This window comes from Phaenicophaeus curvirostris, chromosome W, assembly GCF_032191515.1.
Source record: "Phaenicophaeus curvirostris isolate KB17595 chromosome W, BPBGC_Pcur_1.0, whole genome shotgun sequence".
In the NCBI taxonomy this organism is placed as follows: Eukaryota; Metazoa; Chordata; class Aves; order Cuculiformes; family Cuculidae; genus Phaenicophaeus; species Phaenicophaeus curvirostris.
In genome coordinates, this window is record NC_091430.1 from 38,672 (window position 1) to 53,187 (window position 14,516).

The window sequence follows — 14,516 nt, forward strand, 5'->3', positions numbered from 1 at the left end:
ATGGTTTCTTCCATTAACCCTATGAGGACAACGCGCAGGTCCTAGCGCCGCCCGCCAGGGACGACGCGCGGGTCCTAGCGCCGATCTAAGAGGGTTTGGATCCACCTTGAGGTCCTGGAGCTGGATTCCAGCTCCAAACCCGGGTCCTAGCGCCGATCTAAGAGGGTTTGGATCCACCTCGAGGTCCTAGAGCTGGATTCCAGATCGAAAACGAGGACCTGGAGCTGATCTAAAGGGGGTTTAGGTCCAACTCGAGGACCTGGCACCGATCTAAAGGGGGTTTAGGTCCAACTCGAGGACCTGGCACCGATCTCAGAGGCTTCAGGCGACCCCATTAGCCCCTATGGGCCACGGCACTGCCCCTCCCTCTCTATGCTCCCCCCATTAGCCGCTACGGGCTCGGAGGCCGCTCTGCCCCTCCGTCTCTATGCTCCCCCTATTAGCCGCTACGGGCCATGGCGGCGGCGCAGGGGCCGCTCTGCTCCTCCCTCTCTATGCTCCCCACCCCCCCGCCTTCCCCTCTCTGGCGCCCCATGGCGGCGGCGCAGGGGCCGCTCTGCCCCTCCCTCTCTATGCTCCCCCCATTAGCCGCTACGGCCTCGGAGGCCGCTCTGCCCCTCCGTCTCTATGCTCCCCCCCTATACCTTTTCCAGCCCCCCCCCTCCCTTCCCCTCTCTGGCGCCCCACGGCGGCGGCGCAGGAGCCGCTCTGCCCCGCCCTCTCTATGCTCCTCCAATGCAAGTCAACGGCGCGCCGGGGGCCTCTCTGCGCCGCCGTCTCGCTGGTGGCCGGTTCCGGGAGCAGCGGCGGCGGAGGAGGCGGCGGGAGGCACCGGGGAGGGGAGGGAGGGAGGGGGGGGGGTAGAAGAAGAAGAAGAAGAAGACACCGGAGGCGGCGGCGGCCCCCGAGAGGCCCCCGGTGGATGGAGAAGGCGGGGAGGATGGAGTGTCCGGCGCTGCCGCCGGGCTGGAAGAAGGAGGAGGTGATCCGCAAGTCGGGGCTGAGCGCCGGCAAGAGCGACGTTTATTACTTCAGGTACCGGAAAAGGCGCCGCGGGGGGTGGCGCCCCCCCCTCTCCCTTCCCCCCCGGCCCCCCGAGCCCCGCGACTCCCGTTCCGCTGGGGATCCAGGGGGCCCAACCGAGCCTTCCGGGTTCCCAGTGCCTCCCAGTGGCTCCCAGTTCCCCCCAGTGCCTCGCAGTTGCTCCAGTGGCTCCCAGTTCCCCTCAGGGGGTCCTCCCACTTCCCCCCAGTGCCTCCCAGTGCCTCCCAGTGCTCCCAGTTCCCCTCAGGGTGTTCCCCAGTGCCTTCCAGTACCCCCTAGTGCTCCCAGTTCCCCTCAGGGGGTCCCCCCAGTGCCTCCTCCCAGTTCCCCCCCAGTGCCTCCCAGTTCCCCCCCAGTGCCTCCCAGTTCCCCCCCAGTTCCTCCCAGTTTCCCCAGTTCCCCCTCCCAGTTTACCTCAGTTTCCCCCAGTGCCTCCTCCCAGTGGCTCCCAGTTCTCCCAGTGCTCCCAGTTCCCCTCAGGGGGTCCTCCCAGTGCTCCCAGTTCCCCCAGCGCCTCCTCCCAGTGCCTCCCAGTTCCCCCAGTGCCTCTTCTCTGAGGGAAAAATGGCGGGAAGGGACCTTCTTGTCCCTCACGGAGGGGAAAATGGCGGGAAGGGACATGAAAGAGCCCCCTTCCCTCCATTTCCCCTCAGAGAAGACCTGAAGAAGCCCCCTTCCCGCCATTTTCCCCCTCAGGGAGGGACAAGAAGGTCCCTTCCCACCATTTTCCCCTCAGAGAAGACATGATGGAGCCCCCTTCCTTCCATTTCTCCTCCTTGAGAGGATATGGAGCCCCCTTCCCTCCATTTTCCACCTCAGGGAGGACATGAAGAAGCCCCCTTCCCTCCATTTCTCCTCCTTGAGAGGACATGGAGCCCCCTTCCCTCCATTTTCCCCTCAGAGAAGACATGAAGAAACCCCCTTCCCACCATTTTTCCTCTCAGGGAAGGACAAGAAGGTCCCTTCCCACCATTTTCCCCTCAGGGAGGACATGAAGAAGCCCCCTTCCCACCATTTTCCCCTCAGAGAAGACATGATGGAGCCCCCTTCCCTCCATTTCCCCTCAGAGAGGACATGATGGAGCCCCCTTCCCTCCATTTCTCCTCCTTGAGGGGCCATGGAGCCCCCTTCCCTCCATGTTCTCCTCAGAGAAGACCTGAAGAACCCCCCTTCCCTCCATTTCTCCTCCTTGAGAGGACATGGAGCTCCCTTCCCACCATTCCTCTCCCCGCGACGTTCATTAAGCCCTCGATGAAGCTCTCGGGCGCCATATTTAACGTCTTAAGAACCTCCTGAGTTGATTTTTTAACCTCTAGAATCCATGTTTGGCTCGGAAAGGACTTTAAAGTCCATCTAGGACTTCAGGAGGTCCCCATGAAGGTGGAAGAAACCTTGAGGTTCCTCAACCAGCCTCGTATTTTGGAGTCAAACCGAGAGGACCTGGTTTTAGTTTCGTCCTCCGGCTCTTTCCGGAAGCGAAAGGAGCAGAAAACCGAGTCTCGCTCTTCAGCCACGTTCCTCTAGGTCCATCTCGGTGGCTTCTTCTCACTCTTCAACCGCGACCTTCCCCCACCCCGAGGTCTCTATTTATAGCTCTGAGGAACCACATCTGAAAGCTCTTTGAGGCTGAGGAGACACTTTGGGTTGGGAGGGACCTTCCAGATCAGCCGGTTCCACCTCAGAACGTCCTCTGGAGCTGTTCCAGCAGCTCCATCTCCTTCTTCTGAAGATTCCAGACCTGGATGGGATCCTCCTCCAGCTGAGGTCCCACCAGGGAGAGGAACCGAGGAGCTGAATCGCTTCTTTTTGAGGTTCTTGAGCTCAACCTGATGGAGCCACCACCAAAGTTCTTGAGAACTTCCTCTACTCCCCCTTCCATCCAACCTAAAGCTCTCGTGGTGGAACTTGAGGTGGTTTCTTCTCATCCTTGTTCCTTGGGAGAAGAAACCAGGAAGCGCCTCTCCAAAACCTCCTTTCCGGGAGCCGTAGAGCTCGTTAAGCCCTAACGAAGCCCTGGAGCTCCTCCATCTCTAATTGGAAGAGCATGGAAGAAGCTTCTCCAAGTTCTTCTCTTTCCACGGTTCGCCTGCTCCGTAACCTCGTTAAATTAATTAAAACCCCTTCGTTAGCGGCCCCGGGACCTCAGCTTGGTGGAGTTTCTGGAGAGGGAAGAGCTGGAGAAACATCTGAGGCCTTTGAGGTGGTTTGAACCCGGAGAAGAAGCCGGGGGGAGGACCTCGTGGTTCTTAAAAGCTCCTAGAAAGGAGGTTGGGGAGGTTTTTAAGGTCCCATCTCCACCTGAAGCCCCAGAGGGTGGTTTCTAAAGAGCTTTTGAAGGCAACCGGAGGTGGAACCGGTTCTTGAGGAGACGTGGGGCTTGATAAAAGGGCTTGGAAGGTTGGGAGGAGGCCAAGAGGAGCTTCGGAGAAGATCAAAGGGACTTCCCTGAGGGGGTTTAATTAGCTCTGGTGCTTCGCGGTGACCTCAAAGCTCCTTTAGATCCACCTCCCAGGGGATCAGGAGCTGCCAGCTCCAGCCAAGCTGGTTCTTGGTCACCTCCAGGGATCTCTGGAGATGGTTTCCTGGCTCTTGAGTGGAGATGATGGACCTAGAGGAGCATCTGGAGATGGTTCCATGGCTCCTGAGTGGAGATGATGGACCTAGAGGGACCTATAGGGACATCCAGGGACCTCTGGAGATGGTTCCATGGGTCTAGAGGGACCTAGAGGAGCATCTGGAGGTGGTTCCATGGGTCTTGAGTGGAGATGATGGACCTGGAGGGACCTACAGGGACCTAGAGGCCCATCTGGAGATGGTTCCATGGGTCTTGAGTGGAGATGATGGACCTAGAGGAGCATCTGGAGATGGTTCCATGGATCTAGAGGGACCTAGAGGAGCATCTGGAGGTGGTTCCATGGGTCTAGAGGGACCTAGAGGCCCATCTGGAGATGGTTCCATGGCTCCTGAGTGGAGATGATGGACCTAGAGGGACCTACAGGGACCTAGAGGCCCATCTGGAGATGGTTCCATGGGTCTTGAGTGGAGATGATGGACCTAGAGGGACCTATAGGGACATCCAGGGACCTCTGGAGATGGTTCCATGGGTCTAGAGGGACCTAGAGGAGCATCTGGAGGTGGTTCCATGGATCTAGAGGGACCTAGAGGAGCATCTGGAGATGGTTCCATGGGTCTAGAGGGACCTAGAGGAGCATCTGGAGGTGGTTCCATGGGTCTTGAGTGGAGATGATGGACCTGGAGGGACCTACAGGGACCTAGAGGCCCATCTGGAGATGGTTCCATGGGTCTTGAGTGGAGATGATGGACCTAGAGGGACCTATAGGGACATCCAGGGACCTCTGGAGATGGTTCCATGGGTCTAGAGGGACCTAGAGGAGCATCTGGAGGTGGTTCCATGGATCTAGAGGGACCTAGAGGAGCATCTGGCGATGGTTCCATGGCTCCTACCACCCCCTCAAAGCCCGGAGCTGCTGGTAGCCACGTCCTTTTGGGTTCCCACCACCTGAAATCCCCTCAAGAACCTCCCAACCCCCCATTTTTTCAAGCCTCGGAGATACCTCCGAAGGTTCCAAAGGCCTCCACGCTCTTCCGAAGCTCTCCGGGTGGCGTCTTCTCCTCTGAGAAGGTCCTTTTTCTTCTCCTTTGCAGCCCCAGCGGGAAGAAGTTCCGGAGCAAACCTCAACTGGCCAGATACTTGGGCAACACGGTCGATCTCAGCAGCTTCGACTTCCGCACGGGGAAGATGATGCCCAGCAAGTTGCAGAAGAACAAGCAACGGTTGAGGACCGAGGCCCTCAACCCCAACAAGGTGGGTCTCCAAGTCCCCGTAGATGCCTTCAAAAACCTTCAACCCCTTCGTTTTCGTCTTCCAGCTCCACCCAACCTTGAGTTTCTCCTCCCAGGAGGCATCTCCGAGGGCTTCGGGGAGGGGGAAAAGGGAAGGGAGGGACCTCCGAGCCACCTCCAGGGCTTCTTGGTGATGTCCACGAGGTTCTAATGATCGAGTAGAACTTCTCATGGTGGGACTTGAGGGTCTTCCAGGAGCTCCAGAGCCCCACGAGGTCCCCTCGGCTCCAGGTCCTCCAGGGACCTTTGGAGGTGGCTCCAGGGATCTTCGTTAATTAAGTCTTGGAGGCTCCATCTTTGAGGATTAATTAAGATTTGGAGCCTCCAACCATGGAGACTCCAAGTTGACTTGGAGCTTCAACCCTTGGGGAGTAATTAAGACCTGGAGGCTCGTTCCTTGAGGATTAATTAAGACCCAGAGCCTCATTCCTAGATGATCAATTAGGACTTGGAGGCTCCAACCCTTAATGATTAATTAAGACTTAGAGGCTCCAACCCTTGATGGTTAATTAAGACCTGGAGCCTCGTTCCTTGATGATTCATTAAGCCTTGAAGGGTCCATCCTTGATGATTAATTAAGCCTCGAATCCTCCATCCTTGGGGATTAATTAAGATCTGGAGGCTCCAACCCTTGATGATTAATTAAGACCTGGAGCCTCGTTCCTTGAGGGTTAATTAAGACCTGGAGGCTCCATCCTTGAGGATTAATTAAGCCTCGAAGGCTCCATCCTTGATGATTAATTAAGATCTGGAGCCTCCAACCATGGAGACTCCAAGTTGACTTGGAGCCTCGTTCCTTGAGGATTAATTAAGACTCGGAGCCTCCATCCTTGATGATTAATTAAGCCTCGAATCCTCCATCCTTGGGGATTAATTAAGACCTGGAGCCTCGTTCCTTGAGGATCAATTAAGACTTGGAGCCTCCAACCCTTGATGATTAATTAAGACTCGGAGCCTCGTTCCTTGAGGATTAATTAAGACTTGGAGCCTCCAACCTTTGATGATTAATTAAGCCCCGCAGCCTCGTTCCTTAATGATTAATTAATCCTCAAAGTCTCCATCCTTGATGATTAATTAAGATTTGGAGCCTCCAACCATGGAGACTCCAAGTTGACTTGGAGCCTCCCTCATTTCTTCTTAATTAAACCTCAGACCCTCCTCCTCCTCCTTAATTAAGCCTCGTTAGCGCTTAATTAAGCCTCATTAGCGCTTCATTAAACCGCCTAGACGACCTTCTCCGGGTTCTCCTCCAACCCTGCTTGGTCTCGAGGTCTTGGAGGAGACCTTGAGGGGTTTGGAAGCTTAACGAGCGCCCTTCGCCTTCCTGGGTGGCCTTAACGAGCCGCTTTCTCGTTAAGCAGGGCAAGCCCGACCTCAACACCTCGTTACCCATCCGGCAAACGGCCTCCATCTTCAAGCAACCCGTCACCAAAGTCACCAACCACCCCAGCAACAAGGTCCGCGCCGACCCCCAACGCGTCTCCGAGCAGCCTCGCCAGGTGAGCTCCTCTTGGAGTCCCATCAAAACCCTCTTAGAACCTCCAGGAGGAGCTGGAAAGCACCTTCTCCACCTCCTGGAGCTTCTCCTGAAGCTTCGAGGCCTCATAGATTGGTTGGAGCTCGGATTTTGTGGACTTTGAGGGCTTGGTGGGACCTCCAAGCATCTTGAGATGCTTAATCATGGTGGATCTCACCACCTTCTCCTCCTCCTGGAGCTTCTCCTGAAGCTTCGAGGCCTCATAGATTGGTTGGAGCTGGGATTTTGTGGACTTTGAGGGCTTGGTGGGACCTCCAATCGTCTTGAGATGCTTCATCATGGTGGATCTCACCACCTTCTCCTCCTCCTGGAGCTTCTCCTGAAGCTTCGAGGCCTCATAGATTGGTTGGAGCTCAGATTTTGTGGACTTTGAGGGCTTGGTGGGACCTCCAATCATCTTGAGATGCTTCATCATGGTGGATCTCACCTTCTCCTCCTCCTTTTCCAGCTCTTCTGGGAGAAGAGGCTCCAAGGCCTCAGCGCCTCGGACGTCAGCGAGCAGATCATCAAGTCCATGGAGCTTCCAAAGGGCCTTCAAGGTACTTAAAGGCCCTTCCAACCCCTCCAGCTCCACCGCGAGGACCTCCAAGTCCTCCCGGCGGTGGCTTCGGAGCACACCATGAAGGTCCCGCTCCACCTTCTTGAGATGTTGAGCTCCTCATCGCGTTTCCCTCACGTTCTTCTCGGTTTCTCCTCAACCACCGAGAACTTTGAGGTTCTCGGTGCTTCGTGGAGGAGATTAACCTCCGTTTTCGGGTCTTCTCCGAGGGGTGGGGCCGGGAAGCAACGAGGAGACCTTGTTGTCCGCCGTGGCCAGCGCTCTGCACACCAGCTCGGCCCCCATCACCGGGCAACTCTCGGCTGCCGTGGAGAAGAACCCGGCCGTGTGGCTCAACACCTCGCAACCCCTCTGCAAGGCCTTCATCGTCACCGACGAGGACATCAGGTAGGTCCTGGAGGTCCCATCTCCTCGCGTTCCACCTCCGGACCTCCTCCGGGTGAAGATCTTGGAGCCTCGGGGCGTCGCGGCTCGAGGAGGAGGAGGTGGAGATGGTTGGAGGCATCTCAGGGGGGTTCTGGAGGTGGTGGGGCCGCTTCGAGGAGGGGTTTGGGGCCTTCAGGGGGGAGGTGATGGGGGGGGGAGGAGGGGCAGAGGTTGGAAGGGGCTCCTGGAGGGTCCTCGGAGGGCTTGGAGCGGTGGGATGAGGAGAAGCTCGGAGATGGGAGGAGGTGGAGAGGAAGATTTGGAGGTTGGAGAGCAAAATCCTCAAGATTTTGAGGTCGTAGAGCAGGAGAACCTCAAGATTTTGGGGTTGGAGAGCAAAATTCTCAAGATTTGGAGGTCTTAGAGCAGGAGAACCTCAAGGTTTAGAGGTTGGAAGGTGAAGAACCTCAAGATTTTGAGGTTGGAGAGCAAAATCCTCAAGATTTTGAGGTCTTGGAGCAGGAGAACCTCAAGATTTTGAGGCTGGAGACCAGAATTTTGAAGTTGGAGACCAAAATTCTCAAGATTTTGAGGTTTGGAGACCAAAATTCTCAAGATTATGAGGTTTGGAGCAGGAGAACCTCAAGATTTTGAGGTTGGAGACCAAAATTCTCAAGATTTTGAGGTTGGAGAGCAGAAGAACCTCAAGATTTTGAGGCTGAAGAGCAAAATTTTGAGGTCTTAGAGCAAGATTCTCAAGATTTTGAGGTTTGAGAGCAGGAGAACCTCAAGATTTTGAGGTTGAAGTGCTCAGAATCTCAAGATTTTGAGGTTGAAGAGCAAAATTTTGAGGTTTGAGAGCAAAATTCTCAAGATTTTGAGGTTGAGGAGCAGGAGAACCTCAAGATTTTGAGGCTGAAGAGCAAAATTTTGAGGTTGGAGAGCAAAATTCTCAAGATTTTGAGGTTTGGAGAGCAGGAGAACCTCAAGATTTTGAGGTTGGAAAGTGAAGAATCTCAAGATTTTGAGGTCGGAGAGGAAAATTTTGAGGCTGGAGACCAAAATTCTCAAAATTTTGAGGTTGAAGAGCTCAGGATCTCAAGATTTTGAGGTTGAAGAGCAAAATTTTGAGGTTGAAGAGCAAAATTTTCAAGATTTTGAGGTCTTAGAGCAGGAGAACCTCAAGATTTTGAGGTCGTGGAGCTCAGAATCTCAAGATTTTGAGGTTGGAAAGTGAAGAACCCCAAGATTTTGAGGTTGAAGAGCTCAGAATCTCAAAATTTTGAGGTTGGAGAGCAAAATTCTCAAGATTTTGAGGTTTGGAGAGCAGGAGAACCTCAAGATTTTGGGGTTGGAGAGCAAAATTCTCAAGATTTTGAGGTCTTAGAGCAGGAGAACCTCAAGATTTTGAGGTTGGAGACCAAAATCCTCAAAATTTTGAGGTTGGAGAGCAAAATTCTGAAGATTTTGAGGTCTTGGAGCAGGAGAACCTCAAGATTTTGAGGCTGAAGAGCAAAATTTTGAGGTTGGAGAGCAAAATTCTCAAGATTTGGAGGTCTTAGAGCAGGAGAACCTCAAGGTTTTGAGGTTGGAAGGTGAAGAACCTCAAGATTTTGAGGTTGGAGAGCAAAATCTTCAAGATTTTGAGGTCTTGGAGCAGGAGAACCTCAAGACTTTGAGGCTGGAGACCAGAATTTTGAAGTTGGAGACCAAAATTCTCAAGATTTTGAGGTTTGGAGACCAAAATTCTCAAGATTATGAGGTTTGGAGCAGGAGAACCTCAAGATTTTGAGGTTGGAGACCAAAATTCTCAAGATTTTGAGGTTGGAGAGCAGAAGAACCTCAAGATTTTGAGGCTGAAGAGCAAAATTTTGAGGTCTTAGAGCAAAATTCTCAAGATTTTGAGGTCGTAGAGCAGGAGAACCTCAAGATTTTGAGGTTGAAGTGCTCAGAATCTCAAGATTTTGAGGTTGAAGAGCAAAATTTTGAGGTTTGAGAGCAAAATTCTCAAGATTTTGAGGTTGAGGAGCAGGAGAACCTCAAGATTTTGAGGCTGAAGAGCAAAATTTTGAGGTTGGAGAGCAAAATTCTCAAGATTTTGAGGTTTGGAGAGCAGGAGAACCTCAAGATTTTGAGGTTGGAAAGTGAAGAATCTCAAGATTTTGAGGTCGGAGAGGAAAATTTTGAGGCTGGAGACCAAAATTCTCAAAATTTTGAGGTTGAAGAGCTCAGGATCTCAAGATTTTGAGGTTGAAGAGCAAAATTTTGAGGTTGAAGAGCTCAGAATCTCAAAATTTTGAGGTTGGAGAGCAAAATTCTCAAGATTTTGAGGTTTGGAGAGCAGGAGAACCTCAAGATTTTGGGGTTGGAGAGCAAAATTCTCAAGATTTGGAGGTCTTAGAGCAGGAGAACCTCAAGGTTTAGAGGTTGGAAGGTGAAGAACCTCAAGATTTGGAGGTTGGAGAGCAAAATCTTCAAGATTTTGAGGTCTTGGAGCAGGAGAACCTCAAGATTTTGAGGCTGGAGACCAGAATTCTCAAGATTTTGAGGTTGGAGAGCAGAAGAACCTCAAGATTTTGAGGCTGAAGAGCAAAATTTTGAGGTCTTAGAGCAAAATTCTCAAGATTTTGAGGTCGTAGAGCGGGAGAACCTCAAGATTTTGAGGTTGAAGAGCAGGAGAACCTCAAGATTTGGAGGTTGGAGACCAAAATTTTTAGGTTGGAGAGCAAAATTCTCAAGATTTTGAGGTCTTAGAGCAGGAGAACCTCAAGATTTTGAGGTTGAAGAGCTCTAAACCTCAAGATTTTGAGGTTGGAGACCAAAAACCTCAAGATTTTGAGGTTGAAGAGCAAAATTTTGAGGTTTGAGAGCAAAATTCTCAAGAGTTTGAGGTTTGGGGATCAAAATTCTCAAAATTTTGAGGTTGGAGAGCAAAATCCTCAAGATTTTGAGGTTGAGGAGCAGGAGAACCTCAAGATTTGGAGGTTGGAGACCAAAATTTTGAGGTTGGAGAGCAAAATCCTCAAGATTTTGAAGTTGAGGAGCAGGAGAACCTCAAAATTTTGAGGTTGGAGCCCAAACTCCTCAGGATTCCCCCACGTCCTTCATCTCCAAGTCCTCGAACGTGGTGAGAAGCCACCTTGAGGTCCTCCTGGCCACGATTCGATGGTTCTTCCCCTTCTTGTGGCCTCCAGGAAGCAAGAAGAACGAGTCCACCAGGTCCGAAAGAAACTGGAAGAAGCACTTCTGGCCGACATCTTGTCCCGAGCGGCCGACGTCACCAAGGACCTCGAGGTGGAGATGGACAATGGAGAAGAAGCGTGATGAGAAATCAGGTGGGTCACCTCCTTTCGAGGTCCTGAAGGACCTTGAGGGGTTGGATCCACAAATTGAGGTTCCTCAGAGGTTCCTGGGCTGCTTGGATCCATGAACAAGGTTCTCCAGGAGGACCTCGAGGGGTTGGATCCACAAATCGAGCTTCTCCAGAGGTTCCTGGGAGGTTGGATCCATGAATTGAGGTTCCTCAGAGGTTCCTGGGCTGCTTGGATCCAAGAATTGAGGTTCTCCAGAGGAGATTTGTGGATCCAGCTTGACTAGGAACCTCTGGAGAACCTCGATTCGTGGCTCCAACCTCCCAGGAACCTCTGAAGAACCTTGATTTGTGGCTCCGACCAGCCCAGGAACCTCTGGAGAAGCTCAATTTATGGATCCAACCCCTCAAGGTCCTTCTGGAGAACCTTGTTCATGGCTCCAAGCAGCCCAGGAACCTCTGAGGAACCTCAGTTCGTGGCTCCAACCTCCCAGGAACCTCTGGAGAAGCTCGATTGGTGGCTCCGAGCAGCCCAGGAACCTCTGGAGACCTTCCCTCCACCCTCTCTCTTTGGTTTTTTGTCTCCAGGTACTTTGGATTCGTCCCAGGAGGAACTTCCTAGAAGGTCCAAGGCACTTTCTCCTTGGGTCTTCTTGGAGAAGACCCCACCCCGTGCACCTAGAGCTTCGACCTTTAGCATTAAAGTCCCTTTTTTTCTAGATTTCCTATTTTTGGATGTAAATATCTCCTCCGAGAAGCCACTTTATTGGGTCTCCAAGGACTTCCAAGTCCTCTTTTTGGTTTTTTTTTTTGGAGCTCTTGGACCTTCTGGTCCTTCCAGCCAAAGCTGAGCTTGAGGCCGAGGTTCTAAACCTCCTGAGGCCGAGATTTGGAGGTCGGGGAGCAGGAGAACCTCAAGATTTGGAGGTTGGGAAGGGAAGAACCTCAAGATTTTGAGGTTGGAGAGCTCGGGACCTCAAGATTTTGAGGTTGGAGAGGAAAATTTTGAGGTTGGAGAGCAAAATTCTCAAGATTTTGAGGTCTTAGAGCAGGAGAACCTCAAGATTTTGAGGTTGAAGAGCTCAGAATCCAAAGATTTTGAGGTTAAAGAGCAAAATTCTCAAGATTTTGAGGTTGAAGAGCTCAGAGCCTCAAAATTTTGAGGTTAAAGAGCAAAATTCTCAAGATTTTGAGGTCTTAGAGCAAATTTCTCAAGATTTTGAGGTCTTAGAGCAGGAGAACCTCAAGATTTTGAGGTTGGAAAGTGAAGAACCTCAAGATTTTGAGGTCTTGGAGCAGGAGAACCTCAAGATTTTGAGGTTGAAGAGCTCAGAATCTAAAGATTTTGAGGTTAAAGAGCGAAATTCTCAAGATTTTGAGGTTGAAGAGCAAAATTTTGAGGTTGGAGAGCAAAATCCTCAAGATTTTGAGGTCTTAGAGCAGAAGGACTTCAAGATTTTGAGGTCTTAGAGCAAAATTTTGAGGTTGGAGAGCAACATTCTCAAGATTTTGAGGTCTTAGAGCAGGAGAACCTCAAGATTTTGAGGTTGAAGAGCTCAGAACCTCAAGATTTTGAGATTTGAGAGCGAAATTCTCAAGGTTTTGAGGTCTTAGAGCAGGAGAACCTCAAGATTTTGAGGTTGAAGAGCTCAGAATCCAAAGATTTTGAGGTTAAAGAGCAAAATTCTCAAGATTTTGAGGTTGAAGAGCTCAGAGCCTCAAAATTTTGAGGTTAAAGAGCAAAATTCTCAAGATTTTGAGGTCTTACAGCAAATTTCTCAAGATTTTGAGGTCTTAGAGCAGGAGAACCTCAAAATTTTGAGGTTGGAAAGTGAAGAACCTCAAGATTTTGAGGTCTTGGAGCAGGAGAACCTCAAGATTTTGAGGTTGAAGAGCTCAGAATCCAAAGATTTTGAGGTTAAAGAGCAAAATTCTCAAGATTTTAAGGTTGAAGAGCAAAATTTTGAGGTTGGAGAGCAAAATCCTCGAGATTTTGAGGTTGGAAAGTGAAGAACCTCAAGGTTTTGAGGTCTTGGAGCAGGAGAACCTCAAGCTCTTCTTCCTCTCCGCCTTCTTGTACAGAAGCTTTGTCTTCTCCGCGGGGTGGCCGCCCCTGGAGAAGGTCCCGTCGCGGTTGGAAAGAGAAATAAAAGGCTTGGCAGCACTTCACGCCCGTGTCCTGTGGTGACCAGGAGAAGGAGGAGAACCTCCTCGGGGGCCTCTTCCCATCATCTCCGAGGCCTTCGGGGGGGAGAAACGGGGGGGGCTTCTCATCAAACGTGGTCTCCACAAGCTCCAAGGTCCCTCCAACCCCTTCCAGGAGCTCCAAGGTCCATTTCTGGAGCTCCAAGGTCCCTTTTAGGAGCCCCAAGGTCCCTTTTAGGAGCTCCAAGGTCCCTCTGACCCCCTCCCGGACCTCCATCCCACCCCACCAGGAGGACCACGCGAGCCTTTGGGGTTTTATATCAAAACGTTCTTTATTAAACCCAAAAAAACCCTCCAGGCGAGGACGTTTCTATAAAAAAAAGGACTCGGGGACGTGTCTCCAGGGCGTCACCAAAGCCCTCGGGGGCTCCGCGAAGGCGGCGAGAAGCTTCCTTGGGTCCGGTCGCCTCTTCCTGAAGACCTCGAGGTCCACATGGAGACCTTGGAGGAGCTTTTCTCCTGCTTTGCAGCATGAAACAGGCTGAGGAACGTCTTGAAGGCTCCAAAAAACATCTCCGGGAGCTTGAAAAGTGGCTCCTAGAGGCTTGAGGAACATCAAGAAGCTCTTGAAGGCTCCAAGAAGCATCTCAAGGAGCTTGAAAAGTGGCTCCTAGAGGCTTGAGGAACATCAAGAAGCTCTTGGAGGCTCCAAGAAGCATCTCAAGAAGCTTCAAAGTGGCTCCTCGAGGCTTGAGGAGCATCAAGAAGCTCTTCAAGGCTCCAAGAAGCATCTCAAGGAGCTTGAAAAGTGGCTCCTAGAGGCTTGAGGAACATCAAGAAGGTCTTGAAGGCTCCAAGAAGCATCTAAAGGAGCTTGAAAAGTGGCTCCTCGAGGCTTGAGGAACATCAAGAAGCTCTTGAAGGAGCCAAAAAGCATCTCAAGGAGCTTGAAAAGTGGCTCCTCGAGGCTTGAGGAACATCAAGAAGCTCTTGAAGGAGCCAAAAAGAGCTTGAAAACGGCTCCTCGAGGCTTGAGGAACATCAAGAAGCTCTTGGAGGCTCCAAGAAGCATCTCAAGAAGCTTCAAAGTGGCTCCTCGAGGCTTGAGGAGCATCAAGAAGCTCTTGGAGGCTCCAAGAAGCATCTCAAGGAGCTTCCAACCGGCTTCCTTGGACCTTAACGAGCCTCTCGTTACCTTCGTTTCCCCGTCTAAGGCTAATTAAAGCTTCCTACCCCCCCCCTACGCTCAACAAAAAGCCCCTTGGAGAAGACGTCCCACCGCTCCCATGAGGACTTGGAGGTCCTTCCCCCTCGGGTCGAGCCGTGGAGCTCCAGAAGCCGCTTCCACCTCCTTTTGTTTTAATTATGGGGCCCAATCAAGCTCGTTAAGAGCTTAACGAGGGTCCCACCTTCTCCAAGGTGCCGGCCAGGAGCTCCAAGGACCTCGAGGTGGAGGAGCTGGAGCCACCACGAGGAGCTGGACCCCCCCCAGAAGCTCTTGGGGTGGAGACCTCCAGCCCCGTTATCCCCATTAATTAAGAACCCGCTAAGCAATAAATTAATTAGGACGTAGAAAAACGAGGACGACCCACCCCACCCCAACCCCCCCCCAGACCCCGAGTTTTATCCCCAATGTGACGACGAGAAGGTCCTCTCGCCGGCTCTAGTGGACCAGGAGGAAGCCGCCCACC

General features: G+C 51.9%; 1 protein-coding gene across 3 annotated transcripts; it reads left to right on the plus strand.

Annotated features, from left to right (window-relative positions):
- Nucleotides 1-857: 857 nt before the first annotated feature.
- LOC138732930 (methyl-CpG-binding domain protein 2) lies at nucleotides 858-12,849 on the plus strand. 3 transcript variants are annotated; one of them, XR_011339339.1, is made up of 8 exons: nucleotides 858-1,035; nucleotides 4,711-4,870; nucleotides 6,270-6,407; nucleotides 6,894-6,984; nucleotides 7,214-7,391; nucleotides 10,565-10,705; nucleotides 11,269-12,678; nucleotides 12,710-12,849. XR_011339339.1 is itself a non-coding variant. In XM_069879712.1 (7 exons), exons 1-6 carry the CDS (start codon nucleotides 923-925, stop codon nucleotides 10,692-10,694), a joined length of 810 nt encoding a protein of 269 aa, XP_069735813.1. In that variant the 5' UTR covers nucleotides 858-922; the 3' UTR covers nucleotides 10,695-10,705; nucleotides 11,269-12,849. The 3 variants fall into 3 exon arrangements, 1 of the variants encoding a protein (XP_069735813.1); XR_011339338.1 differs by having other exon boundaries at nucleotides 11,269-12,226; nucleotides 12,628-12,849; XM_069879712.1 differs by having other exon boundaries at nucleotides 11,269-12,849.
- Nucleotides 12,850-14,516: the final 1,667 nt, after the last annotated feature.

Bases quoted from the DNA above. Each gene is read 5' to 3' on its own strand.
- LOC138732930 (XM_069879712.1), top strand. From the start codon at position 923: ATGGAGAAGGCGGGGAGGATGGAGTGTCCGGCGCTGCCGCCGGGCTGG. The intron at 4,871-6,269 runs GTGGGTCTCCAA...CTCGTTAAGCAG, and splicing joins AGGCCCTCAACCCCAACAAG to GGCAAGCCCGACCTCAACAC. The intron at 6,985-7,213 runs GTACTTAAAGGC...GTCTTCTCCGAG, and splicing joins GCTTCCAAAGGGCCTTCAAG to GGGTGGGGCCGGGAAGCAAC.